Source organism: Dasypus novemcinctus, chromosome 6 (genome assembly GCF_030445035.2).
Source record: "Dasypus novemcinctus isolate mDasNov1 chromosome 6, mDasNov1.1.hap2, whole genome shotgun sequence".
In the NCBI taxonomy this organism is placed as follows: domain Eukaryota; kingdom Metazoa; phylum Chordata; class Mammalia; order Cingulata; family Dasypodidae; genus Dasypus; species Dasypus novemcinctus.
In genome coordinates, this window is record NC_080678.1 from 83,692,644 (window position 1) to 83,720,400 (window position 27,757).

The 27,757-nt window shown below is 38.4% G+C and overlaps 1 protein-coding gene and 1 non-coding gene across 9 annotated transcripts in view; both read left to right on the top strand.

Annotated features, from left to right (window-relative positions):
* The window catches only part of ADK (adenosine kinase), a 573,433-nt gene that overhangs the window by 525,381 nt on the left and 20,295 nt on the right, over positions 1–27,757 (top strand). For all 8 annotated transcript variants that reach the window (XM_004455088.4, XM_012523930.3, XM_004455089.4 and 5 more), the window contains one exon: positions 11,188–11,274. In XM_004455088.4, coding sequence (XP_004455145.2) covers positions 11,188–11,274 — 87 coding nt within the window. The remainder of the gene's footprint in view (positions 1–11,187; positions 11,275–27,757) is intronic.
* LOC111763335 (U6 spliceosomal RNA) lies at positions 26,505–26,609 on the top strand. Its single transcript, XR_002796221.2, has one exon. It is a non-coding gene; the product is annotated as a U6 spliceosomal RNA (small nuclear RNA).

Sequence of the window (27,757 nt, forward strand, 5' to 3'; positions counted from 1 at the left end):
CCTGCAATAGTGACGTACATCTGTTCTAGCTCGCAGTAGGACACTCTTGCATCTGTACCATCAACCACAATTTTCATCCACCTCTGGGTTCACTGTGTTATTCAGTCCCTAGATTATTCTCTAGCTTTCTTTCAATTGACAGTTACATCCCTGGACTACCCATTTTGGCCACAATCCCATTTACAAACCAGCTGCTACTCACTGTAATGTGTTACCATCAACTCTGTCCATTTCCACACTTTTACATTCAAGTTAATTAAAACTTCTACATACATTAAGTATCAGTAGTTCTTCTCAACCCTCCTCTTATCTCCTGATAACCTATACTCTAGTTTTAACCATGTATTCATTCTTCATATTTAGTGCATATGAGTGAAATCATGCAATATTTGGCCTTTTGTATCTGGCTTACTTCACTTAGCATAATGTCTTCAAGATTTACCCATGTTATCATATGTGTCCCAATTCCATTTCTTCTTACCACAGCATAGTATTTGATCATATGTATATACCACAATGTGTTAATACATTCACTGGTTGATGGACCCTTGGACTGTTTCTATCCTTTGGCAATTGTGAATAATGCCACTGTGTAGATCAGTGAGCAGATGTCTGTTCATGTCACAGTTTTCAGTTCTTCTGGATATATTCCTAGGAGAGGAATTGCTGGATCATATGGCAGTTCTATATTTAGCTTCCTGAGGAACCACCAACTGTCTTCCACAGAGGCTGCACCATTTTACAATCCCACCAACCTTGAAGGAATATTCCTATTTCTCCACATCCTCTCCAGCACTTAATGCTTTCTGTTTTTTTTATAATGGCCATTCTAGGCAGTGTGAGATGTCTCGTTGTTTTGATTTGTATTTCCCTAATAGCTAGTGATATGGACATTTTTTCATGTACTTTTTGGCCATTTGTATTTCCTCTTTTGAGAAATGCCTATTTAAATCTTTTGCCCATTGTTTTTATTGGATTGCTTGCTCTTTTATTGTTGAGTTGTATGATCTCTTTCTATAGAATGGAAATCAAACCCTTATCGGATATGTAGTTTCCAAATATTTTCTCCCATTGAGAGGGCTGCCTTTTTATCTTCTTGAAAAAGTTCTTTGAATCACAAAAGTGTTTAAGTTTGAGAAGGTCCCATTTATCCATGTTTTCTTTTGTTGCTTGTACTTTTGGTATAAGGTTTAAGAACACACCACCTACCACCAGGTCTTTTTTTTTTTTTTAAGATTTATTTTTTATTTATTTCTCTTCTCTTCCCAACCCCTCCCAGTTGTCTGCTCTCTGTGTCCACTCACTGTGTTCTTCTTTGTCCACTTCTGTTGTTGTCAGCGGCACGGGAATCTGTGTTTCTTTTTGTTGCTTCATCTTGTTGTGTCAGCTCTCCGTGTGTGCAGCGCCATTCCTGGGCAGGCTGCACTTTCTTTCGCGCTGGGCGGCTCTCCTTATGGGACATACTCCTTGCACGTGGGGCTCCCCTACGTGGGGGACACCCCAGTGTGGCACGGCACTCCTTGCACGCATCAGCACTGCACGTGGGCCAGCTTATCACAGGGGTCAGGAGGCCCTAGGTTTGAACCCTGATCCAAATCCGCTTCCCTACCACCAGGTCTTGAAGATATTTTCCTACATTTTCTTCTAGGAGCTTTATGGTTCTTGCTTTTGTATTTATGTCATCAATCCATTTTGAGTTAATTTTTATATAATGTGCATTAATGATTTTTTAACACAAAATTAATTTAATAGTTACAGGAAATAATTAAAGCAAGTATTATCCTCCTATTTTAAAGGAATAAAACTAAATTTAAGTTAGATTGTGAGTTGTCCAAGATCTCTTAGTTAAGTAGCATCCTTGAACTCACCTCCAACAGTCCATTCTCTGTAAGGCTGCTAGAATAAACTTTAAAAATCAAATATGGGCTATATCTTTCCTTGTTTGAAGCACTATAGTGATTTCCCATTTTGCATAGAACAAAATCCAAACCCTTATCATGGTCTACAAAACCCCCACTTGATCCCGTAACACTCATTATACTTGCGGTGACCTTCTTTACCTTAAGCAAGCCGAGCTCAACAAGCGTGTTGCTCACCCAGAACCTCCGACTTTGGATGTTCTCGCCCGGTTATCTTCACTTGGTGAGCTCCTCCTTGCCACTGAAATCTCAACTCAAAACATCACCTCCTCAGTGAGAAGGTTACCACCTACCTAATTCTCCTCCTGTCATACTTCATCACATCATCCTCTTTTGTTTTCTTCGTGACATTTATCAATATCTCAAATTATCTTGTTCATCGATTTGTTACTTCTATGTTGTCTGTCTATCCCCACTAGAATGCAGGCTGCATAAGAGCAAGGGTTTTGTCAACGCTGTTCACATTAGTATTCCCAGTCCCCAATATTATGTGCCTGACGCGATAGGCTGTTAATAAATACTGGTTGAATAAAATAGCTGAGTCAAAACCAGACTAAAACAATAGGTCTTTTGACTCCTAATCCAGTATGCTTCCCACCATTCCATTTATCCTGCCTTTCATGTAAGCACTTACACTTTTGGAACTACATTAAGAATTGGTGGTCAGAAAGATGACCTTAAGATGTGCTGTGAGATTCTCTTACCAAAGTAAAATTTCCTTCAGTTCAATAGACTAAACTAATGAAAGCAGGACTGTTATGGTATATTATTATATTAATACATTTTTTAAGATTTCCAACTAAAAAGATTTTCTGCTTTTTCTTTAATTAGCCTGAAAATTAAATTAACCCAAAACTCTTCATTCCCCCAAAATCATTGTTAATTAGGATTGTTCTATAAATGTCTATTATTAGGAGAATTTGTCATTTGTTTCATTATACTGTTTATTAGGGCAGTCTGTGCTCATATCCTGGTATGTGTGTCCAGTGAAAAGAGCAAGTCTTTCCTGGGTTCTCATATTTTTCTTTGACATAGGCTTACTTTATACTCTTAGTATAACAATTTGTTTCCTTGTGGCAGTTCCCTTTATAAAGTAGAAATAATAACATTGACTTGGCTAATAAGTAAAATAATTAAATTTAGGACCTCTTTAAAATAAAAACATTAATGCTTTGTAACATCATTCATGATAGCAGAAGATTAAAAAACAACCTAAAAGTCCAAAAGTAAAAGACTGGTTAAATAAATTATATTGTGTCCATATAGTGGACTATTATGCTACAATAAGAATATTCTCTATGTACCAATAAAGAAATATTTCTGAGTGAAAAAACTGTAGTCCAGAGAGGTCTGCATAATATAATACCTTTTTGGTTAAAAGAGTGAGGAATACAAAATGTATATTGTTTATTGTATTAGTCAGCCAAAGGGAATGCTGATGCAAAATACCAACAATCAGTTAGTTTTTATAAAGGATATTTATTTGGGGTAGGAGCTTAAGATAACAGGCCATAAAGCATAAGTTATTTCCCTCACCAAAGTCTATTTCCATGTGTTGGAGCAAGATGGCTGCCAACTTCTGCCAGGGTTCAGGCTTCCTGGGTTCCTCCCTTCCTCAGTCTTCTTTTTCCTGGGCTCAGGGTTCCTCTCTTTCTGGGGTTTGCTTCTGTTTCCTCTGTGAGCTTACTTCCCAGGGCTCCAGCTTAAGGCTTCAGCATCAAACTCCAACATCAAAACTCCAACATCAAAAACCCTCCAACTCAGGAAGTGGACTTGGCCCAGTGGTTAGGGCGTCCATCTACCACATGGGAGGTCCGCGGTTCAAACTCTGGGCCTCCTTGACCCGGGTGGAGCTGGCCCACGCGCAGTGCTGATACGCGCAAAGAGTGCCTTGCCACGCAGGGGTGTCCTCCTGTAGGGGAGCCCCACAAGCAAGGAGTGCGCCCCGTAAGGAGAGCCGCCCAGCGCGAAAGAAAGTTCAGCCTGCTCAGGAATGGTGCCACACACATGGAGAACGGATGCGGCAAGGTGACACGACTAAAAGAGACACAGATTCCTGTGCCACTGACAACAAAAGCAGACAAAAAAGAACACGCAGCAAATGGACAAGAGAACAGACAACTTGGGGGTGGGGGGTGAAGAAAGGGAGAGAAATAAATAAAAATAAATCTTAAAAAAAAACAAAAACAACCCTCCAACTTTGTCCTTTGCCATGCCTTTTATCTGTGAGTCCACACCCACCAAGGGTGAGTGCTCAATGCCCTACTGGCACAAGACGTTTACCTGATTACTTAATGAAGTAAGCCTCTGAATCCAATATAATCTAATATGCCCAGAGGAAAAAATCAGTTTAGAAACATAATCCATTATTTCTTTTTGGAATTCATCAATAATATCAAACTGCTATGCTTATACATAAAAAAACTCTAAAAGAATATGTAAGAAAGCAATAACAGTGATAACCTGATTGGGAAGTGGAAGGAATAGAAACTGTCTGAATAGGAGTCAGGAGTCTGCAGAAGATTATTTTTGGCATACCTATATTTTATATTTTCAAACCATGTGAATATGTTACCTATTCAGTAAATTAAAATTGAAAAACAATCACAACTAAAAGCAATATGTGGAAAAGCGGTTGTGGCTGAAGCAGCTGGGCTCCCACCTACCACATGGGAGGTCCCAGGTTCAGTTCCCAGTGCCTCCTAAAGAAGACAGGCAAGACAGTGAGCTGGTGCAATGAACTGATGCAATAAAATGACACAGTGAAATGACATAACCAAGAGACACAGTGAGGAAACACAATGAGAGACAACGAACAGGGAGCAGAGGTGGCTCAAGTGATTGGGCACCTCCCTCCCACATGGGAGGCCCCAGGTTCGGTTCCCATGCCTCCTGAAAAAAAGACAAGCAGACAATGAGTATAAACAATAAGGGTGGTGAGAAATAAATAAATAAATCTTAAAAAAATAATGTGGTTCTAGACTGGATCCTACACTGGATTTTTTAAAATGCTAAAAAAGACTAAATTGTTCGGACAATTTTCAAAATTGGAATATGGACCGTAGATGAAATAAAATAACAATGTTAAGTTCCTAAATTTATCAAGTATACCATGGTTACCTAAAAGAATATCCTTGTTCTTAGTAGATACACACTGAATTATTCGGGGGTAAAGGGCATAACATACGCAACCTACTCTCAATTGTTTGAAAGATTAAGTAATAATATGTGTGTGTATATGAAGAATAAGGCAAATGTACCAAAATGTTAAAAACTATTGAATCTGGCTGAACATTATATGGAAGTTTCCATATTATTCTTGCAAATTTTCTGTTAGTTTAAAATTATTTCAAAATGAGAGGATAAAAAAATCCAAGCTTGCCCCTCTCCCATCAAGATGGCGGAGTAAGAAGCTTCAGGGCTCTGTCCCTCCACAGAGCTATGAACGGCTCTTGAGAGCTGGCAGAAACATTTTTCTCAGTGCTCCAGAATACAACTAATAGGGTGAGCACTGAATCAAGAAAAAGGCTACTTAAAAGTAGTAGGATCTTCCGGGACCCTGGCCGGCCCTACCCCACGCCTCACCAGCAAAGTGCAGAGCCGGCCCCCACTCCCAGCGTGGATCCCTGTTCCCAGCTCCCAAGGAAGCAGAGTGGCCCTCGCGCACAAACTGGCAGCTTATATGTCTGGTCCAGGCTGTCTGGTGGCAGCCTGAGGTTGTTGTCCCTGAAGTTGCCCTGCATGTAGAAGGCAACTCATAGTGCTTTCCTGTGACTCTTGTGGGAGAGTGATCAATTGGATGCCCAGGGCAAGGAATCGCTGGCTGCAGGACATAGAGTGCAGTGTCCAGGACCACGAGGGAACTGTTTCCTAGGGAAGAGGAGACATTTAAACTGTGTAAATGGGGAATAGGGTAGTTCCTAGGCCACATGTGCATGCTCAAGACAACACACAAGTGGAACGTGCTCAAGACAATACACATGTTCAAGACAATACACAAGTGGAAAATACACAAGCTCAAGACAATACACAGAGAGGGGTCCCTATGCTTTGGCCTGGAGCTGTTCTTCCAACTCATTGTATGGATAAGCTTTGAAGGGAGCAGTTGCTTACATCAATTTACAAGGACTAGAAGAGGTGTTCTTTTTTTTCCCTTCTTTTACTAATTTTTGTGCTTAGCACCTGGCTTTCAAGGAAAGCTCTATCATAATACTAGCTGGATACGAGCTTAAAGAACAAATGTCTCAAAGTTTACAGTCCAGTGACAACACATTAAAATAGCAAAATGTTCAGGTTTCAACAAAAAGCTACAAAACATACAGGAAGAGATGGCCCTGGCAAAGGAGAAGATTATATGTTTTTCCAATTAAAAAAAAAAAGTAAACTAAGAGATACTGTTAAATGTGAAACATGATACTAAATGGGCTCCAATCATGGATAGAGAGAAAAGGCTCAAAAGGACATTAGTGGGACATAAAATTGGAATATAGAATGTAAACTTTATATTTAATGTTAAATTTCTTAAGCTTGATAGCTGCACTTATGGTGATTACATAAGTGAATGATTTGCTTGTTATTAGGACATGTACGTGGAAGTATTAGGAGTTCAAGGAATGTGATGCATGCAGCCTGCTCTCAGATATTCAGAGGTGGGTGGATGGATGGATGGATGGATGGGTGGGTGGATGGATGGATAGATGGATGAATAAATGATGGATAGAAAGGCCAGCAGCAGGCTGTCAGGAAGGAAGATGAAGGGTGGGCAAAGGTGGCAAATGTTAAAATTGGTAGATCTGGGTGTGTCGGGGAGGGGTGGAAGTATTTAATAATACAGTTTGTATTATTTTTGCAACATTCCTGAAAGTTTGAAATTATTTCAAAGTTTTTAAAATATTTTAGCTTAAAGAAAAATAACAGGAAAAAAAAAAAAACCCTAGCAAACAAAACCATCAACCTGCTGGTAATTTTAAGGAATGGCCAAAGTACCAGGGCCTCTTTTAAGAATCTGGTTTGTTCTGGTTTCTACCCAGTCATTCTTTTCACTTCTTAGTGAAGTTCTGAAGTCACTTTTTTGTCTCTTGCATCCCTATGGGTGCTTAAACAGAGGCAGTGGTAGAGGTGGTGACTCAGTCTACCTGGAGGTTGAAAAACACCTGCCTACCTACCTCCCAACCTGCCATGGATCTTCCTCAACAAAACAGTGAAAAAAAACCATGGCAGATTACAATATACTTGAACAAACTTTTCTCAGGATATTATCATGAGGCTGTGTGTATAGAGTGCTAAAATCTATAGTTAATTCAGTGAAGATAAGGCTACTGAAATCCTTAATTAGCTATTGTAACGTATGTAGGGATTAACCATCTCTGCTATCATTAACTTTGCATTATAGGTGTGTGAAGGTGTTTTGTTTCTGGCTAGACTGACCTCTTAAGGATTAGGTAGTAAAGCTTGTCTGCAGTAAAGTGAATAATAAATTATTTGTTTGTACAAGCTGTCTAGAGAATGTTTAAAATAGATTATTTTATACTTTAATAAGCTAAATTTTATTGTTTTAGATGAAAGTATCCTGTGGTCTAATGTAATAAATGCCACCGAACAAATCTGGTGTCAACCAAATTATCTGTCTGCTTGAGGAAGTTCATGGTGTAGTGATTTTATAGAAGCATAGAAAATAAGAATAATAATTATTCCCAATCCTTTGCCTACTCACTTTACAAAAAAATTTGGGAAGAATTGGGAAATAGTGGCTATTATGACTTTTTTTTTTTCTCTCTCTCCCCTTCCCCCCACCCCCAGTTGTCTGTTCTCTGTGTCTCCACCTGTTGCATCATCTTGTCGCGTCAGCCCTCCACACATCTTGTCGTGTGGTGCCACTCCTGGGCAGGCTGCATCTTCCCTCCCGCTGGGTGGCTGTCCCATGGGGTGCACTCCTTGCACGAGAGGCTTTCCCACGCGCGGGACACCCCTGCGTGGCACGGCACTCCCCGCGCGCATCAGCACTGTGCATGGGCCAGCTCCACACGGGTCAAGGAGGCCCGGGGCTTGAACCACGGACCTCCCATGTGGCAGGCGGTCGCCCCATCCATTGGGCCAAGTCCACTCCCCTATTATGACTTTTCTTAAGTACACCGAGTACTTGAACAAAACTAAGTGTCGTTTTTGTGTAATTAAGGCATACAGCTAGTATGTGCTATTTGTTCCTACAGCTACTGCAGGCCCGTTTCACACCTAAGAAAACTGAATCCCAGTAAGTCATGTAAGTGAGTGCTTTGGGCTTCATTGTGTAAATAATGCCCATGTTCATAAGTTTAACTTCAGATTTAGTGAAGTACTTAATATGTTCATTCAAGTTAGTCTAGAATGGCTGGCTATGAAATAGATCCTGCTGGTGAATGCTGTTTATTACATTTTTTCAATAACTCTATAAACCAGCTTAGATCATCACATTTCAGAAAATCAGAATGTACAATATATAACTGATTTTACATATTATCAAATATCATTTAATCCTTCTTCCATGATTTAGAACACATTTCTTAATCTTCAAGTTTTCAGAATCAGTTATTTTAAAAGAAATTTTCATGATATAAAGCTCTTCTTATAGAATATAATGGAGAGTGGGTTGTATCTGTACCAAACTTATGACAGCCAGTAACTATCTGATATTTTTATTTACTTATTCACACTACTAGACTACAAAAAGTGGAAAATAACCCAACTTTATTTTTCATATCTTGAAAAATATGAACTTAATATGACATTTAAGGATAAGTCATCCAGAAAATGTGTAGTAAAACTGTATTCATTTAGAATTGACCAAGAAGTCATGATTCCTAAGAACAAAGTTCAGAATAATCTCTACTGGGGAGCGGATGTGGCTCAGGCAGTTGAGTGCCTGTTTGTCACGTGGGAGGTCCCGGGTTCAATCCCCATGTCTCCTCAAAAACAAACAAGAAGCAAACAAATGAAAAAACCAACTCAGAAAGCTGACGTGGCTTAGTAGTTAGTATCGGTTTCCCACATACAAGGTCCTGGGTTCAATCCCTCGGCTCCCGGTACCTCAAAAAAAGTTAAAAAAAAAACCTCCTCAGCTCTGAATTAGGTTTTATTCATGAATAAAGATTTATCCAACCAAAAACCAATAGCTTTCAACAAGGAGTTTTATTTATTTATGAATTACCATTTATAATGTATTTGCAAATCTTTAAGTCCAGTAATTAATTCGTATATTATGTAAAATGTTTTATATTATTATATAATTTAATATTATTATAAATGATGATGGTATCATTAACTAGCTCATTTTACTTAATTTCTATTTGTTCTTGGTTTAGAGTTGTTAATTTATAGTATGATTTGCACTTGAAAATAATAAATCTAGTTTTCTTTATAAATATTTATAATTTGGACTTTTACCTAAGTCAGACTGTAACACTTTCCCAATTATTTCTAATAAAGTTTGTGCACATCTTTTATTTATTTAATTATTTATTGTCTAGCAATACGTACTGCAGACTTCCTAGAAAATTTAATCCTGGATATTTATGCCCTAACTTCTTTTTTTCCTCCCCCTCCCCACCCCCCTCGCCACACCCTGCTGTTTTGCTGTCTGTGTCCATCCGCTGTGTGATCTTTTGTGTCTGTTTCTTTTTGTCATCTCTTCTCGTTTTCTCCTCTAGGATTCACTGGGATTTGATCCCAAGAACCTCCAATGTGGGACAGAGGTTCTCTGTTGCTTGTGCCACCTCAGTTCCTGGTTTCTGTTGCGTCTCGCCTTGACTCTCCCCTGCGTCTCTCTTTTGTTGCATCATCATCTTGCTGTGTCTCTCGCTGCACAGACCTGGCTCATCATGCAGGCTTTACTAGGAGGCCCCCGATATTGAACCCCGGTCCTCCCATATGGTAGTTGGAAGCCCAATTGCTTGAGCCATATTTGCTTCCCTACTATCACTCTTAAAATAAGTGAAGTGCATAGGTATCAACCTAACAAAACACGTATAGGATCTGTATGCTGAAAATTACAAAAGGTATTACTTGCAACTGACTTTGCCTCTTAGCTTCCAGGTGCTTGTGTGCAGAATATGGAGCTCATGCCCTCTTTTTATTTATTTATTTATTTTATTAGTGAAATTCTAGGTTTACAGAAAAATCATACATATAATACATAAAGTACAGAGTTCCCGCATACCACCCTATTATTAACACCTTGCATTAGTGCAGTATATTTGTTAATTCATAAAAGAATATTTTTATAATTGAACTATTAACTATAGCCCATCATTTACAATAGGGTTTGTTGTGTTGTACAGCCCTATAACTTTTTATTCTACTAACATTTATAAAACCTAAACTTTCCCCTTTAACTATATTCACATATATAATTCAATGCTGTTAATTATTTTCACAGTATTGTGCTACTATCACCACCATCCATTACCAAAATTTTACAATCATTGTAAATAGAAATTCTACAATTTAAGCCTTAACCCCCCATTGTCTACCCCAGCCCAGCCCCTGGTGCCCTCACTCTAGATTTTCATTCTATGAGTTTACTTATTTGGCTTACTTCACTCAACATGATGTCTTCAAGGTTTATCCATGTTGCCGCATGTTATCGGGACCTAATTCCTTTTTACTGCTGAATAATATTCCAGTGTATCTATATAACCACATTTTGTCTATCCATTCATCAGCTGAATGTATATCCATTCATTACTTGGTTTGTTTCCATCTTTTGGCAATTGTGAATAATGCTACTATGAACATTGGTGTGCAAATATCTATTTGAGTTCCTGCTTTAAATTCTCTTGGGTGTATACCTAGAGTGAGATTGCTGGGTCCTACGGTAATTTTTTTTTTTAAGATTTACTTTATTTATTTTTTTGGTTAAGCCACATCCACTCCCTGCTTATTGTGTCTCTCATCATGTTTCCTTGTTGTGCCATCTTCTTGCGTTAGCTCGCCGCAACAGCCTGTCACGTCAGCTCACTGTCTTGCTCATCTTCTTTAGGAGGCACCAGGAATTGAACCTGGAACCTCCCATGTGGCAGGTGGGTGCCCTACTGCATGAGCCACATCCACTCCCCGCCCCGCCATGGTAATTCTGTACTTAACTTTCTGAGGAACTGCCAAACTGTCTTCCACAACGCATTCCCTCTCTCTTTGAATGATGAGTGACGAAGGAATTTCAAATTTTAGTGGGTGAGCTTGTATATTGAGAATTATAAAGAGAAATCAGTCTGCCTTTCTTTGGCTTTAATTGCAGAAAGCGATGTCAACACTTTTGCTGTCTTGGATCAAGACCAGAAAGATATTGTTGATACCAATGGAGCTGGAGATGCATTTGTTGGAGGTACAGATTCATTTGTTTCATACTTCCAAGTTAAATATTTCCTTTAACCCTTATCTCTACCACATAGCCAAAATTTATTAATTTAATGACTTTTAATTTCTCCTTTTAAATAATTAACTCCTAATGTTCTTTCCATGTCCTTGTATTATGAGGTGATTTCACTACAGGAAAAATATGTGTTTTTGCTGTAAAGATAATTTGCTGTTATGTATATCCGAATCATTTTCACAAGATTAATTGTATCTGTCAGAATATTGGATAAACAAGCTGCATCAAGTACAGAATATAGTACATTCATAGCCCTTCAGGCTTAAATGTTAACACATTGTTGTTCTATAAAACAAGTTGTGGTGAATATTAAATCGTATGCTAATAACTAAGGTTAATGTCTTTGGATTATGTCCTTTAGTTAGAACATCTGTTTCTAACACAATAATTGGGTGTTTATTGTACAATGAAGGGTTAAATTTTTGCCTGATTGAGACTCATTAAGAACTTGCAAAATTTATAAGAAGTAAATAGCTTTTTGGGTGAGTATTCAAAATTAAATCATTATAATTGGAAGATTCTCAGCCTGTCGACTTAGATCAGGGGTTCTTAACCAGGGGTCCATGAGCTTGAATTTAAACTAAAAAACATTTTTCTTGTGGGGATGTGTTGGTGTGGGTGTGATATATTTATTAAATAATACACCGGGTAGTGTGGACTTAGTAAGGGGTCCATGGTTTTCACCTGACTGCAAAGGGGTTCGTGGAACAAAAAAGGGTAAGAACCCTGACTTAAATTGATCTAAAACCTGGTTCAAAGATTCTTTTGATGAGTCTAAACTTCTTGCTCCTAAGTGTAGTTGACCATTGTCTCCCTCTCTGTAGAGAGGAACTTGAATCATTAGAAACGGAAGTTTAAGTTTGTGTGATGCTTTTAATTTAACAATACTGTTAATAAAATATTTAAGTGGACTTTGCCACCAACATAAATTTTTCATTTTTTCCCTTTATGAAATTATTCGTGCAAGGTCTTAAATGAGCTATTACCATTAAGTTAGTAGTATCCTTATACCCTGTCCTCTGGAAAGAATACATACCACAGATAGCATTCTACTTTACTATCATGCTTGCATTTTTCATTTCTTTGCTCTAAAAGGCTTCATCATTGATAACTTGGCAGTTAATTTTTCTATTCTGTACTGCCTCAGAGCTATAAACCCATGTAAGCTAAAAATACCATGTCCAGAATTAGACCAAATTCTGTAATACATTAAAGAAACACTAATAAGTTCTTAGTTAGAAATTGGTTAAGCCAGAAATCTTTTTCCAGAATTCATAATAACTTTTAGACTTGTATCCAGTGTGTACGTTACATAAAACACTTTAACTTTCTTAAGACAGCAAGTGCTCTATTTCTCTGAGAGTCAGTAGGACACATAATGAGCTCATCCTGTTGGTGACCCAGTGAGGCATTTCCCCTGGTCCTAGGGCCCTGGACTGCCTGGCCCTGCAGCGAGAGACTGCGTTATAGCCACCCAACTACCTGTAATGCTGCCAGTACTAGGTGAGGGCTTAGCGCTTTTATGAGGAAGAGAGAGGCCATCCTCAGGATGCTGAGATCCATACAGCTGCTATTTGTACTGTAATTAGGGCAAGCTACCTCATTAAAGCACCCGGGCTTTTTTGTTAAAGATTTTCAGCCTTTCTCCCACTCCACTTAGCCTTATTATACTTATTGTTGGGGTACAGGGAGATAAGAGGGAGAAAAGTACAGAACACTTTTTCTGTAAAGGGCCAGATAGTTACTATTTTACAATTTCAAGACACATACAGGCTGTATTGTGTATTCTTCTTTGTTTGTTTGCTTTCTCCCTTTTTGTTTTGTGTGTTTAGTTGTGCAACCCTTTAAAAACGTGAAAAACTTTTTTAGCTATCCAGCTGTACGAAACAGGCCACGGACTGGATTTGCCCCCTAGGCGGTAGTTTGCCAACCTCTTGTATAGAACATCGGCAGCTTCCTCACTTTATTCACTTTTATCATGGCCAGAATCTAAACACAGGATTTCACTGTGCACTGTTGAAATCAGTACTGAGAAAATGGAAGGCAGCCTGAAACAAGACCAGACTTCACTGATGACATCTCAATTAGGTGGTCATTTTTCTCACTTTAAACCTAATCTGGTCAGTTGCCATGGTAATCAGGTACTGAAAGACTAGGTCATGGTGTCTAAAACAGATTTGCAATAGGATGAAAATGTCAGTTTATCATCTAATACTTGTGTTGGTGTGATCAGGTGATCAGCGTCATCTGTCTGGATAAATAAACCTAGATAGGAATAGCAATAGGTAACATTTACATAGCAATTACTAGCCAATCACTATTTTAAGCACTTTACATATATTAAAACTCATTGGATCTTCATAATGCCTGCTTGAGGAAGGTTAATTTTAATCCCACTTTACCACTGATGAGGAAACTGAGGCACAGAAATTTTAGGTAATTTGCCCAAAGTCTCACAGCTAGACAATGGCAGAGCCAGGTTTAAACCTAGGCGGTGTGGCTCCAGAGTCAATGCTTTTACTCACTGCACTCTCCTGGTTCTCTAAACATCGGGAAAATCTCATCATTAGGAACAAGAACCACAGACCAGCCTTCTGTAGCTTGTTTTGCCAAAGAGAATCTTTGTATTATCTGAATAGATAATGTCATTTATTGAACACAAGCTTTTATTATCTGATAAGGTTTGAGGTCTCTAGGCCAAGATTGTTGCAGAAAAGAAAGAGAAACTAAAAGGTAAGAGAATCGAATGATTGTAGTCCCTGGTGAGTTTGAACCAAGAGCTTTTTGCTAAGCAGTAGAATCGATTGCACTACAGAAATACGGAAAGCTGAATCATAAACTTTGCTTGGTCAGCATGGAATTGGAGTAAGGAGAGTTATTGAATCAACTGCTTAATAGCACCAGGCTAAGCTACCTGATGCATCCATCTTACAATGAGATAGTCTCGTTAGTTGGAAGTACCCAAATATCCATTGGTTAAAACCCCCTGCTCCCATCTCCACAACAGGGAAAACCTTTTTCTTAAGATTGGAAATATTCCCACCATTGGACGATTCCCTCTACCTTGGACATGAATGGAGAGGCAGTGGCAACTTTCACGTTTACTTTGTTTTCCTTTGCTTTACTGCCTGATTAACATATCCCCTTTCTAAGTGACACAGTCTATCTTTAGATAGCTAATATATTCATCCTGATACTTTCAAGTTGTGCCGGAACAACAGTATTTCTGTCTTTTGTAACTTTGCATTATCTATATGATAGTCCCCTTTGTGGTGATTTAATTCTCAGAGGAACAATAACTTTCTTTCCATTAATTTCTAGCTCTTGGAGAAAACCTCACTCTAGCTACCAGGGGCTAAGTACATGTCCACATACCAGAGTGCCTTGTGGTCTAAAAAGAACTTAAAAGATACATGTCTTCATCGTGGCTATACATATATAATTTTAAATGAGTATACCAAATGCACGTAAATTAAATTTGTTGTTCCATCTCAAGGGCTTAGTGACAAATCCTCTCGCCCTCTACCAGGGTCTCTCCTGTCCTGTTTGGAGACCATAGGTACTTTTTAACATTTGCCCTTTATTTATCAGTAGCCAGCTCTCACGGAACTACCCTTTCCACATTCCTCCTCAAAAGCCCAAGTGCTAGAATTGTGCCCTTGAAAATGGAGACAATTCTATAATCTCTAAGTATGATTTCATAATTTCCCAGGTCAGGAGAAAATTTCTTCCTGTTGTCCTGCTGTGCTTTCTCACAGCAGGTCTGCCTTTTCATTTGGAACCCTCTTTGTCACTGCCATAGTAACAAATGGAAACACTGAGAACACTTTGTGACAGGCACTGTCATTGTTCCCGGTGAAATCTCTTCCCCTGTGTCTTCCCAGTAAATGAAACTGAGAAGAAAAATCATAACAAATAACATGAAAGGGGGCCTAATCAATATGTTCCCACCGGGCTGTCGATACCAGCCTGTGTTAATCTAATATGATTTAGTTGTATGTTTTATGGCAGCTGTAGGAGTATGGACTAGACCTACAAATCATCTTTAGACTAAAGTGAGAACAACAGTGACAGATTATGCCCAGGGACATATTTACAACTCTAAGGATAAAAAGACTAGAGACCTCATCCAAGGACCAACATTCTTAAGATTAAAAAAAAAAAGCTTTCATTAATTGCTGTTAGGAGCCAAGCAGCCATACATAGCTTAGAACATTTTATTTTGAATGATAGTAAAGTAACTTTGAATACTTTCTTTTCAAAATGGTCATGACACTTTTTTTTTTCTTTCTTTTTTTTTCTTTTTGAGCTACCAGGGTCCGGGATTGAACCGAGGACTTCATATGTGGGAAGCTGGTGCTCAACCACTGAGGCACATCAGCACCCCTGAGTTGATTTTTTTGTTTGTTTGCTTGTTGTTTGATTTTTTTGTTTTGGGGAAACAATAGGAACCAAACCCAGGACCTCCCATGTGGGAAGCAGGTGCTCAACTGCTTGAGCCACAGCCATTCCCCTTTTAATAGGGAAAATATATTACCCTAAAAGGTATTACCTACAATATGCAAGTGACTCTTACAGCTATGTAGTAATCACAACGTAAGTAACCATCCTGTTTCCCATTTAATAAAAAGGAGCATTAATTTCACCTTCTAATTTATGTTCATATCAGAACTTTGATAAAAAGATTTAGTTTTGGGGAAACAGACTTGACCCAGTGGTTAGGGCGTCCATCTACCATATGGGAGGTCCGCGGTTCAAACCCCGGGCCTCCTTGACCCGTGTGGAGCTGGCCATGCGCAGTGCTGATGCGCGCAAGGAGTGCCCTGCCATGCAGGGGTGTCCCCTGCATAGGGGAGCCCCACGCACAAGGAGTGCACCCCGTAAGGAGAGCCGCCCAGTGGGAAAGAAAGAGCAGCCTGCCCAGGAATGGTACTGCCCACACTTCCCATGCCGCTGACGACAACAGAAGCGGACAAAGAAACAAGACGCAGCAAATAGACAGAGAACAGACAACCAGGGGAGGGGGGGAAATTAAATAAGTAAATAAATCTTAAAAAAAAAAAAAAAAGATTTAGTTTTCCAGAACAGGAATGCTACTTCCTCTTCGTATAGTGCCTGTCTATATTTCTGAGAGCCATAGGAATTCTCTAAATTATGTTAATATTTTCTGCCCCTCCTTGTTTGCACAAGACCAAACATTTGTAGCCTCTTCTCCCATTCTTTTTTTTTTAAGATTTATTTCTCCCCCCTCCCTCCATTGTCTGCTCTCTCTGTCCATTCACTGTGTGTCCTTCTGTGTCTGATTGTATTCTCATTAGGCATCTCTGGGAACCAATCCTGGGACCTTGCAGAATGGGAGAGAGGCGATCATTCTCTTGTGTCACCTCAGGTCCCTGGTCTGCTGTGTCTCTTATTGTCTCTCCTCTGTGTCTCTTTTTGTTGTGTCTTCTTGCTGCATCAGCTCTCCATGTGGGCCAGCACTCCTGTGCATTGTGGGGCAGCACTCCTGCATGGATCAGGTCACCACACAGGCCAGCTTCCTTCACCAGGAGGCCCTGGGTTTCAAACCCTGGACCTCCTATATGGTAGACAGGAGCCCAATTGCTTGAGCCATATCTGCTTCCCTCCCAGTCTTAACTGTTATTTCATTGTGCTGTGCAAAGAATTGGTGCAGAATTCCTGTGTTTTTGTTTTTTTTTTTTTTTGCATCATTCCTTTCCTTCACCCTCCAACTGAGAAGACTAGAAAATAACTTGGTGAGTATTAAATATATTCTCTCTCACACGTCTTCACTCAGAAACCAAAACCTTCATGTGGCTCACTGTCTGCTAGAGAATTTTCTTGGTGGTGACCAAGATGACAGGCTGCCCCACCCCAACTTTACCCCTCATCATCAACAACACCTTTTCCTATTTTTCTACTCTAGTGGGACATCTTTTGTGTTTTATTTCTTAACCAGAAATTTTCCTTAAAATCATCAAATGAGCTATGAAATTGGCACGATCATTAGGAATAGGAGACATTGACGGTAAACAGCAGATCAAGTCCATTCAGGGGAGAGGAAGAAAGATTTGTACCCTTACACAGTAATAGGAAGCTTCCAGATGAGCTACACTAGTGTTACACTTCTAGAGATTAACATAAGCTAAAGCTGAACCAGGACCAAATTTCAAGAACCCTGCCTGAGATTCTTTGAGCCTTTGTTGGTTAAGAGAGGTAAAGATGATCCTATTCCAACCATAACAAAAAAGAGAAATCACTGTGATGATATTAAGGAGGTGAAACCTGGAATTTCCCACAAACCCAAATGTTCTCTCAAAGATATAGTATGCTGGATAGCCTCCATAGAGAAGCAATTATAAACAGATAATTGGATTCAAAGGACTTTGTCTTCTTGGGATTTGGACAACACAGAAACAGTCTGAGCCATGTCAGAACCAAAAGCTCAAATGTAAACCTTAGGTTTCCTATATTTGATGGTTATTGAGAAATGTTTATTCCAAGAAAACTTTGCTGATATTTATAAGACTTTATTTTGTGGCAGAGGATCAGAGGAGATGTCATAAGCAAAAAAAAATTGAGTTCTTTTTAAAAACAGAATTAGGACATGACAAATTATGTGCATATCAGTTTCCTGGCCTAGAGTAAGAGTTAATCAGAATGAATTTGAATTCTCTAATAGTCCCAGCTGCTAGTACATGGATTTGTTCAATTTTATCTACCTTATCTTATTCATGCAACATGTTTCACTTAGCTTTTGCTGCATAACAAACCATTCCCCAAAACTGTGACCTAAAATAATAACCATTTATTTAGGTCCACAAAGCTGAGACTTGACAGTTTGGGCTGGTCTTGGAGGGTTTGAAAGATTAAGTAGCTTGCTCAAGGTCACATTGAAAACCAGATTGCAAACTCAAAGTTTGACCTCAAAGTCCTTACCCTAATCATTTTGATATACAACAAAATGAAAGCAATAAGGGCAATATAGTAAGTTTTTCATAAAGCTAATATATTTAATTTTAAATCTTTTCCTCCTCCTTTTGGGGATTTAAATTCTTCTTTCTTTTTTTAAGATTTTTTTCTCCCATCCCCTCTCACCCCTATTGTCTGCTCTCTGTGTCCATTCACTGTGTGTTCTTCTGTGTCTGCTCGTATTCTCATTAGGCAGCTCTGGGAACCGATCCTGGAACCTTCTGGAGTGGGCAAGAGGCAATCATTCTCTTGCACCACCTCACCTCCTCATCTACTGTGTCTCTTATTATCTTCTCCTCTGTGTCTTTTTGTTGCATTATCTTCCTGCGCCAGCTCTTTGCATGGGCCAGCACTCCTGCGCAGGGCAGTACTCTGCACAGGCCAGCACTCCACATGGGCCAGCTCCTCACGCGGGCCAGCTTGCCTTCACCAGGAGGCCCTGGGCATCAAACCCTGGACCTCCTATATGGTAGATGGGATCCCAATTGCTTGAGCCACATCCACTTCCCTTTAATTATTCTCTTTATGAATAATTTTGGTGAGAGTGGATTTTTTTTTAATGTTCTTACCTAGTACTATTAAAAGCTTGGCAATCCTGTGTTCATTCCTAAAACAATTTGGGGTCATTCTTCCGTGAAATCCAAAAGTCTGGGAATCACTAATTTTACAAAATTATTTGTCTACTTTTTTTTTAATAGCACTAAAATCAAGATTAATGATGACTTGAATGCTGTTAAATTTTGGACTAATTACCCATTTCTTCATATAAAACTTTCTGGATAATGATATCTTGATAAGTAGGAATAAAAGAGTCACAGAACAGTTAAGTATGATATGATGCCATTTATATTTTCTTCAAAAAGCCCTTGTGTGTTTGTGTGTATGTTTACAAATGCATAGAAAAGAAAATTCATGCCAAACTATTAACAATGGACATACAGGGTAGTGGGCATATGAAATATTAACTTTTTACTCTATATTCCTGAGTGATGTTAGAAGTTTTTACAATATGCTTTTCCTGGCTTTGTAATTAAAGTACTTTATAATTCCATGTAGGTTGAGTTGATGCAGAGCTGACCAATTAGGAACCACTAGAAGTCTTGGTCATGATAAATAGGTCATTAAACTATATGATAATTTTTATGAAATGTTACCTCTGATCTTAAAAACTATTTAATATCAGGAAGGGAGTCTGAATAAAACAAACATTAGTAACATGATTCTAAATTAACAGCTACTCTCATTTCAGATATATTAGTTCCCAAACCTTGGGTAGAGAGAGGCTCTTAATTTATTTTTCAGTTAACATTAATATAAAATGTCAATAGCTTAGATATGTGTATTTTATTTCTAGCCCACAAAACAAATGACAAATTAAAAATAATTTCTTCCATCAGATGCTCTTAAAATTTTAGAACCACCCTCCTCTGAGGAATTGTCAGTTGATCATATGTAGGGTTGTTGGGTGTTCTCTCTTTTTTTTTTTAGGTACCAGGACCAGGGATTGAACCCCATACCTTGTATGTGGAAGCCAGTGCTCAACCACTGAGCCACATCGGTTCCCCGAGTGGTTTTTTTTCATTTGTTTGCTTGTTTGTTTGTTTGTTTTTGTTTTCAGAAGGCATTGGGGACTAAACCCAGGCCCTCCCATGTGGGAAACATGTGCTTAACCGCTTGAGCCACATCCACTCCCATGAATGCAGGTTTTTAAAATTGCATTAAATAATAGCAATATAAGTTATTTTGTTTATGGATTATGGCATAAACACAGCCTAATATAAAAAAAAAAAAATTAGCAAGATTACTATCATCTCCTTATTCCAACAGCCATGACTTTGTCCCAGTAAGTCTTTTTGTTTTTCACTATCTTGTTTAGAATGTTAAGTCCATAAGGGGGTACTTAAATTACATTTTCTTGTTTTCTGGTTTTCAAATTGTTTTCACCAGGGAAATTCTTTTCAAATGAGATCCTATCTGAATCAGAGTAGAACAAGGTCAAATGAATCCCATTTGACCTTATCCACATTTTATTTGGTGGTCATGACGCAACTCAATGGGATGAGTTGATGTTATGTCTTAAGACCATGGTCTATTCAAAAGTCCCCATTTGATGGATGATGAAAGTGAGACACAAAGAAAAGTAAAATGACTTGTCCAAGGAAGTTAATTGCAAATATGGGATTAGAAGCCCGATCTCCTGACTCATTAGTTCATGACCCAGGAGTTAGATGTTCATAACCCAAATGAGAGTTGTTATTTAAGCAGTCTGTTATGAAGGCCTCTTAGAAGTACGTGAGTCAATATCCCAAATGCCTAAAAGCCTTTGATGTACATTTTCTTGACATTTGGGTATCCAAGGTTACTTGTCTTTAACAGTAAACAGAAGCATATGCTAAGCTTTTATTGGGGAAGTACATCAAGAGATCACAAATTATGTTTGAAATTCAAACGCTGGCCTGATCTGTACATTTTTGTTCCATGAAGAGGAATGATTTTTAAAGCAGTGCTTTGAAAGGGGTAGGGGTGGAAGGGCACCTTATCTCTGTAAGTAGAACATGACATAGTAGCACTCTTCAGGGGCTTCGTTCCTAAGTGAGGGGCATTTAAAAGTCTTTTTTTTTTTTTTTTTTCAGATATAATATCTCATGCTATGTTAATAGAAGTTTCCATTTTTGGTCACCACAAAGAGGAAATAATAAGTTATCTTCATAGCTATAGCACTGACCACTTGTCTTTGTGTAGGAGGATGTGTTGAGCTGAGCTATTCTAAGGGTTTGCTCTTAATTGACTTCCTGTCCACGTCAGCCACTGAACCATCTGACACCGCTTAGGCTTTGGTTTTCATTATGCAAATACCTGCTAGGTCAGACTTTACCCTGGCAGGCACTGTAGCTTTTTAAGTTATTTAAAAATGTTTGTTGATATCCTTTGCCCTGAAAAAATCTGTATTTTCTAACATACAGGTCACAAGTTGTAATTTGAGTTCATGAGTAGTTGGTAGTCAGTATGAAGGCAAAACAAAATTTTACTGACTAGACTAGACAGAAAATGAAAGGAAAAATTGTACATCTGAGCACTTTTCAGTGGGGGAAACTATGCCTTTGTCACATCTGGATAGTCTAAACTAGCCAAATTGAAATGGGAATTTCCTGCCAGATGTTCTTTGAGCAACCTGTGGACATCTAAAAGTACGGTATGTAAGTCCTTGTTTGGTAGAACGATAGCCACTATGGAGGCTTGTCCCTAATAGATAGTAGATATTTTATATGTGCTGCTTCTAGTCAAGAGGTTGTACAGCCTATGGAAACCAACACTGTTTGCTATTGGAGCAAAAATATGGAAGGCCTGATTTTAGAGGTGCACTATCAGGTCTCACAGATATTATAGCAAGAAATGAACATTGACTTGAAGTGACAAAAGTTTTGTTTGAGTGATAAAAAGAAGGTAATACTGAGCCATCACTGGTATTCTAGACAACTTGAATACTGGTATTCTAGACAACATTTTATAAAGTCAGTGAAGACCAAAATATGTCCCTAAATATGAAGGAAAATAAACAATCTGAACAATCTAAAATGGCAGGAAAAAATAGCAAGTATTTACATCAGCTTCCTATTCCAGATGCGCATGGGAAGTAGAAAGTGAAAATTTCATTCAGAAGAGCTGTGCACAAAAGCTAGGAATGCTTTATCCAATAGAAACAAGAAACATTTTTAAGAGGGAGAAAAAGACTTTCTACATGATCTCACTGTTTTTGTCAACCTCTGCAAGGGAAAATATTGACATTTCCCAGACTGTTTGCTCCAGCTTTCTGATCTCCTGCAGTTTATTTTTATAACAATGTTATCGATGAGCCTCTTACCCAGCTCTCTAGGTTTAACTGAGTTGAGTCGATTTGTTACCACAGCTTCAAGTAGCTGTTACAGAACAAGCAAGACATCCTAATAAAGCTGTAAACCTGTTTACTCAAACAGAGTATTGATTTTACTTGGAGAGGGAGAAGCCAGTGCTTAACACAGTGTCAGGGTGAATGAATTTCACTGCAGTTTTTCATTGTCATCTGTCATGGTTGTGAAACACTAAGTAAAGCCATCAGAGGATAATTAGACGTACCAGAAATTTAGCCCCTAAAATCAGTTAACCACTTGGGAGTTTTGCAACTTAATTAGCTTTCATTAAAACTTTCCTCTAGTAATAATAGTCAAGCACTTTAACTGTGCTTTCAGGTAGAGCAAGATTTCAAGGTTGTGACTTGTTAAATATATGAATTTAATGGCTAAGGGTTTTCAGACTTTGTCTCACTCTAGTAATTAGGCTAACACTAGAACACAATTAGAGTCAAAACCAATGTAAAGAGACAGTTATCCGTACTCACTCCAGAAGAAATACATGATTCTTCTGAAAAGCTGATTTTAATGATGTAATGAAGCAATCATAAAACATTTAAAATGCACGACTTTGAGATATAAATATCTGGTTACCATTTTTATTAAAGGTAAATGTTTTTGTAACATGACATCATCTAGACACATAAATAAAACTGTCATTGCCACCATTGTTTCTAAATACCTTGATTAAAGAAGATTAAAAAATATTCTAGTTTGCCTTAAGTTAGTCATCTCTTAAGGATAAAAGTTGATGCACATCCGTGCAAAAGATAAAGGTCAGAGTGAGGAGTTAGTTACTATCTATGGAAACTCCATCAGCTGTTGAACCTGATGAGAGGTAGTTCATATAAACACTTTACCTTCCCACTTGGAAATGGCTGGGAAAACATCACAGTTGAAAAAAATCACTTATCTAGGAGGATGAACAAAAGAAAAAAAACCTAAAAATTTATTATAAAGTAAGTTTGACCATCATATTATATTTAAAGTGAGTCTTTCCATCTCTACAATTATTTATTCAGTGTCTTACAGTAAACTCCTCATGCCTTCTTTTTTTTTTTTTAATTTATTTCTCTCCTCTTCCTCTCCCCTCCCACCCCCCCAGTTGTCTGCTCTCTGTGTCCATTCACTGTGTGTGTTCTTCTTTGTCCGCTTGCATTCTTGTCAACAGCACCGGGAATCTGTGCCTCTTTTTGTTTGGTCATCTTGCCGCGTCAGCTCTCCGTGTGTGCGGCTGGGGCAGACTGCGTTTTTTTGTGTGGGGGGTGGCTCTCCTTGGCAGGGCATACTCCTTGCACATGGGGCTTCCCTACACGGGGACACCCCTGCGTGGCACACACTCCTTGTGCACATCAGCACAGCACTGCGTGCGAGCCAGCTCACCATACGGGTCAGGGGGCCCTGGGTTTGAACCCTGGACCTCCTATGTGGTAGGCAGACACTCTATCCATTGAGCCAAATCCGCTTCCCATCATGCCTTCTTACACTACGGCCCAAGCCTACCTAAATGACTAACAAAGTTTATGATAGCTAAGGGATGACCAATTTGAAAACCTAAGGGTAACAGACTGTCAAAAAAGACAGCAAAAGATGTTGTAGTTTTCTTTGCCTTTGAAGTGTTGTCAGATGTTTATCTGTAAATGGGTTCTAAGCCTAATTCTACCCTGAGTTTAGTCTTTAAGCCATGACTCTTTTAACTATTCAGCTAGTAGCAGGTCATAAAATTTTAAGTTACATAAAAAGGCAACACTGGAGTGCTTTCTTTTAATTTTTCAGAAGGTAGAAAAGGAAATTGATTGATCAGAATTGTATTTAGATCTTTCTTCTATATTGAAGTATTCAAAAACAAGGAAAAGAAAATATTAATTTATTATTTTAATATAGCATCCTATTTCTAACGCACATGTGAAAATTCCCACAATACAGGATTTTATTTCATTCTGTTCAATTATCTTGAAAATGACAGTGCTTGTGGTCATGGTAGGGAAAGTAAGATATGGTAGGGTAGTCATACTTTAGCTTGAAGGCACTTTTTTTGGCGGCGGACTTGGCCCAGGGGTTGGGCGTCCATCTACCACATGGGAGATTCACGGTTCAAACCCCGGGCCTCCTTGACCCATGTGGAGCTGGCCCACGCACAGTGCTGATGCATGCAAGGAGTGCCGTGCCACACAGGGGTGTCCCCCGCATAGGGGAGCCCCATGCGCAAGGAGTGCACCCTGTAAGGAGAGCCGCCCAGCGCGAAAGAAAGTGCAGCCTGCCCAGAAATGGCGCCGCACATGCGGAGAGCTGACACAGCAAGATGACACAACAAAAAGAAACACAGATTCCTGTGCCACTGACAACAACAGAGGTGGACAAAGAAGATGCAGCAAATGGACACAGAGAACAGACAACGGGGGTGGGGAGGGGAGGGGGAGAGAAATAAATAAATAAATCTTTTTTTTTAAAAAAAGGCACTTTTTCATCTGACTCCTTTGGCTGAAAGGAACAGAAATCCATTTCATCTAGCTCAGGCTAAGGAATTTTTAAAGTACATAAACATTAAGGAAGACATTATAACATAATGGTTAAGACATGGGTCTCAAAGGATGTCTCGGGTTTGGGTCCTGGTACCACCACTGACAGTTGTGGGTAGAATGATGGACAAGTTCCTTAACATTTCTAGGCCTCATTTTCTTCATCTGTAAAAATGAGGGTAATGAGTATCTACCTCATTTAAGTTATTGTGAAAGTTAAATGAAAGAATGTTTATAAAGCACTTAGGACAGTGAATGGCACATATTAAGAATTCATTAAGTAATATGTACTATAAGAGAAATCTCTAAGAAATTCCAAACAAGAGCCACAACTGACAAGTTTTCACTGAGATTGGAGCCAGATGGTGATTTTAGAACTGTAGCAGCAGATGTTCGTGGTTCTGCACTCCAGTGCTTACTCATTAATGTTCCTCAGATTCATTGTCTGTGTTTGTTTCTTCCTATCTCACAAACACCTTCCAAGTCATTCTTTGCTTCCCATTCTGGCTCCTGAAAGAGAACACTAAGTTAAATCACTTTTTGTTCCACATCGTAAGTAGACTATAAGAACCATAAGTTGTTTGCCCTTGGATCAGATGCCCACCCTTTGGTCCAACTAGCTACAGCTGTGGTAAGGTTTGATTTACATACACAAAACATCAACTGATGCCCTCAGCAGTGCTGGTGTTGAGGGGATTTTCCTTGAAAGGGTAGTGCATGGGTGGACTCTATTAACATGTGTAGTATCCTTTTGCATGCCTTGTCTATACCCTTTGCACATTTATAGTTCTGAAAATGTTACTATCTACAACATGATTCTTTTGTCACACAATATATGAAACATCAAATATCCCATAGCTCAAGTTAGAATCCTAGGAGTCATTCCTTTTCCCTCTGTCCAAATATTCAGTGAGTTCTTTTGATTAAATTTTGAGGATATATCTCATATCTCAAATCCATCCACTTCTCTTTACTTCTCTGCCATGATTTCAGTGAAGGCCAGTTTTCAACTTACTACCATAGCTTCCTTACTGATCTGTATGTTTTCACTCTTTCTTGCACTCCTATTTTCTACACAGTAGCCAAAATGATCTTTTTAGGAAGAAATCAAATTATTTCACTCCCCTACTTACAGCCCATTTAGTGATTTCTAATGCCATATAGACTGCAAAACAAGCTGCTTATAGTCACCTAGAAGGATCTATATGATCTGCCTATCCCTCCATCTTTATTTCATGCCACTCTCACCTTTGCTTACATGCTCTATATATGCAATCTTCTTTCAGACCTTAGATGCTTTGCCATTTTATAAGTATTCACATGGCTTTCCCTCCTAAAGCTGTAAAATCTTCAAGGGCAAACACTATTATTTATTCATCCTCAAATCCTTTGGTATCTAACACAGTGCCTAGAAATGATAGGTATTAAGTAACTGCTAGTCATTTGAATGAATCAAGGTACTTTTGATACACATTATAGGTTTTTACTTTCTTTTCATTTGCTTCTTATAATAAAAATCAAGTGTAAGATGAGATCAGGTAGAGCACCATGGTTGAGTGCCTGCTTCCCATGTACAAGGTCCTGGGTTTAAAAAAAAAAAAAGTGTAAGAATGGTAGTGGCATGAGCCTAGTAAATTGAGGATTCACATGAGCCAGTTTTCACTTACATATTATTACCTTTGCTGATGCTGCCAAAATAATAATATATTAGTAATAATTAGCCTTTAAGTGCCATATGCCATGTGACAGTATATACCTGATAATCACTGGTATAGATGGTAAGAAATTTAAAGATCTTAAGAGAGTGTTCACTTCGGCAGCACATACACTAAAATCGGAATGATAGAGAAGATTAGCATTGCCCCTGCGCAAGGATGACACGCAAATTCGTGAAGCGTTCCATATTTTTTTTTTTTAATTGAAATAAAATAAAGATCTTAAGAGAAAGCAGTCCTGTTAAAGAGAGCACATAAATCGTCACTAAAGGGTAGAGATCTAAGAAAGATAGAAAATAAACAAAGAATTGAACATCAAATTGACCCAAAAAGACAGCACAAATTTTGGACAGGGAGGTGGGCAGAGAGAATATAAAGTTCAGCACCATTGGTTAGTTGCTATAAAATATTATTATCAGGTTTGCTTTAATTGCATGGTAATGCCTCTGAGAACAATGGTAATTACATGATAACTTACGTTACTACTCTACATTATCTCCTAATAACTATGTAATTAACTTGTCACTATTAGACAGTGTAAAGTTTGATATTACTCATGTATAAAGAATATTGATAAACTTAAATGAATGAGCTGGGGTGGGGCCAGGAATGAAGCAGTAGGGAAATCCTAGCATTATAGCAATCAGGAATGCAAATGATTCATTAGGTCATTGAAACCAGTCCTCGAGGATAAGAGCTAAAGCCATGGAGAATACCAGCAGGATGAGGTGAATCATGCAACTTTCTGAAGATAACATACATATAACAAAGTGAATAAATTTACAACCATTGGAATAGATTGATACATTTGGGATATAATACATATATATATATTTTAAATCAATTTTATTAATGCATATTAATAAACATAAATCCATCCTAAGTGTATAATCAGTGGTATTCAGTGTAATCACATATTTGTGCATTAATCACTTCTTTCTTAGAGCACTTTCATTATTCCAATAATAATAATAATAATAAACAAAACTAATCACCTCTCAATCTCTCTATGCTTGCCCTACCATACATAGCTTCTATTCTTTTTCTTTCTCTCTAGTATATTTGTATTTATATTTTGTAAAAACTGTCTTATATTTAATGCATATATTTTTAAACATTTCATTTTATTTTTTGAGGCTTTCTTTTTAAAGTAGATATTAAGAATTTTAAAAACGAAAGTGGAAAAACACTTCTTCCACCCGTCTCATCTTACCAGCATTTTGGGTTTGTATGTATGGCCTTTGTTTCCCTGCTTCAAAGGTGCTAAGGCTTAAATCTGTGTCCCATGTCCTCTCAACCCATTAAAACTTTTTAAATCCCATCTCATTATAAACCTCAATTG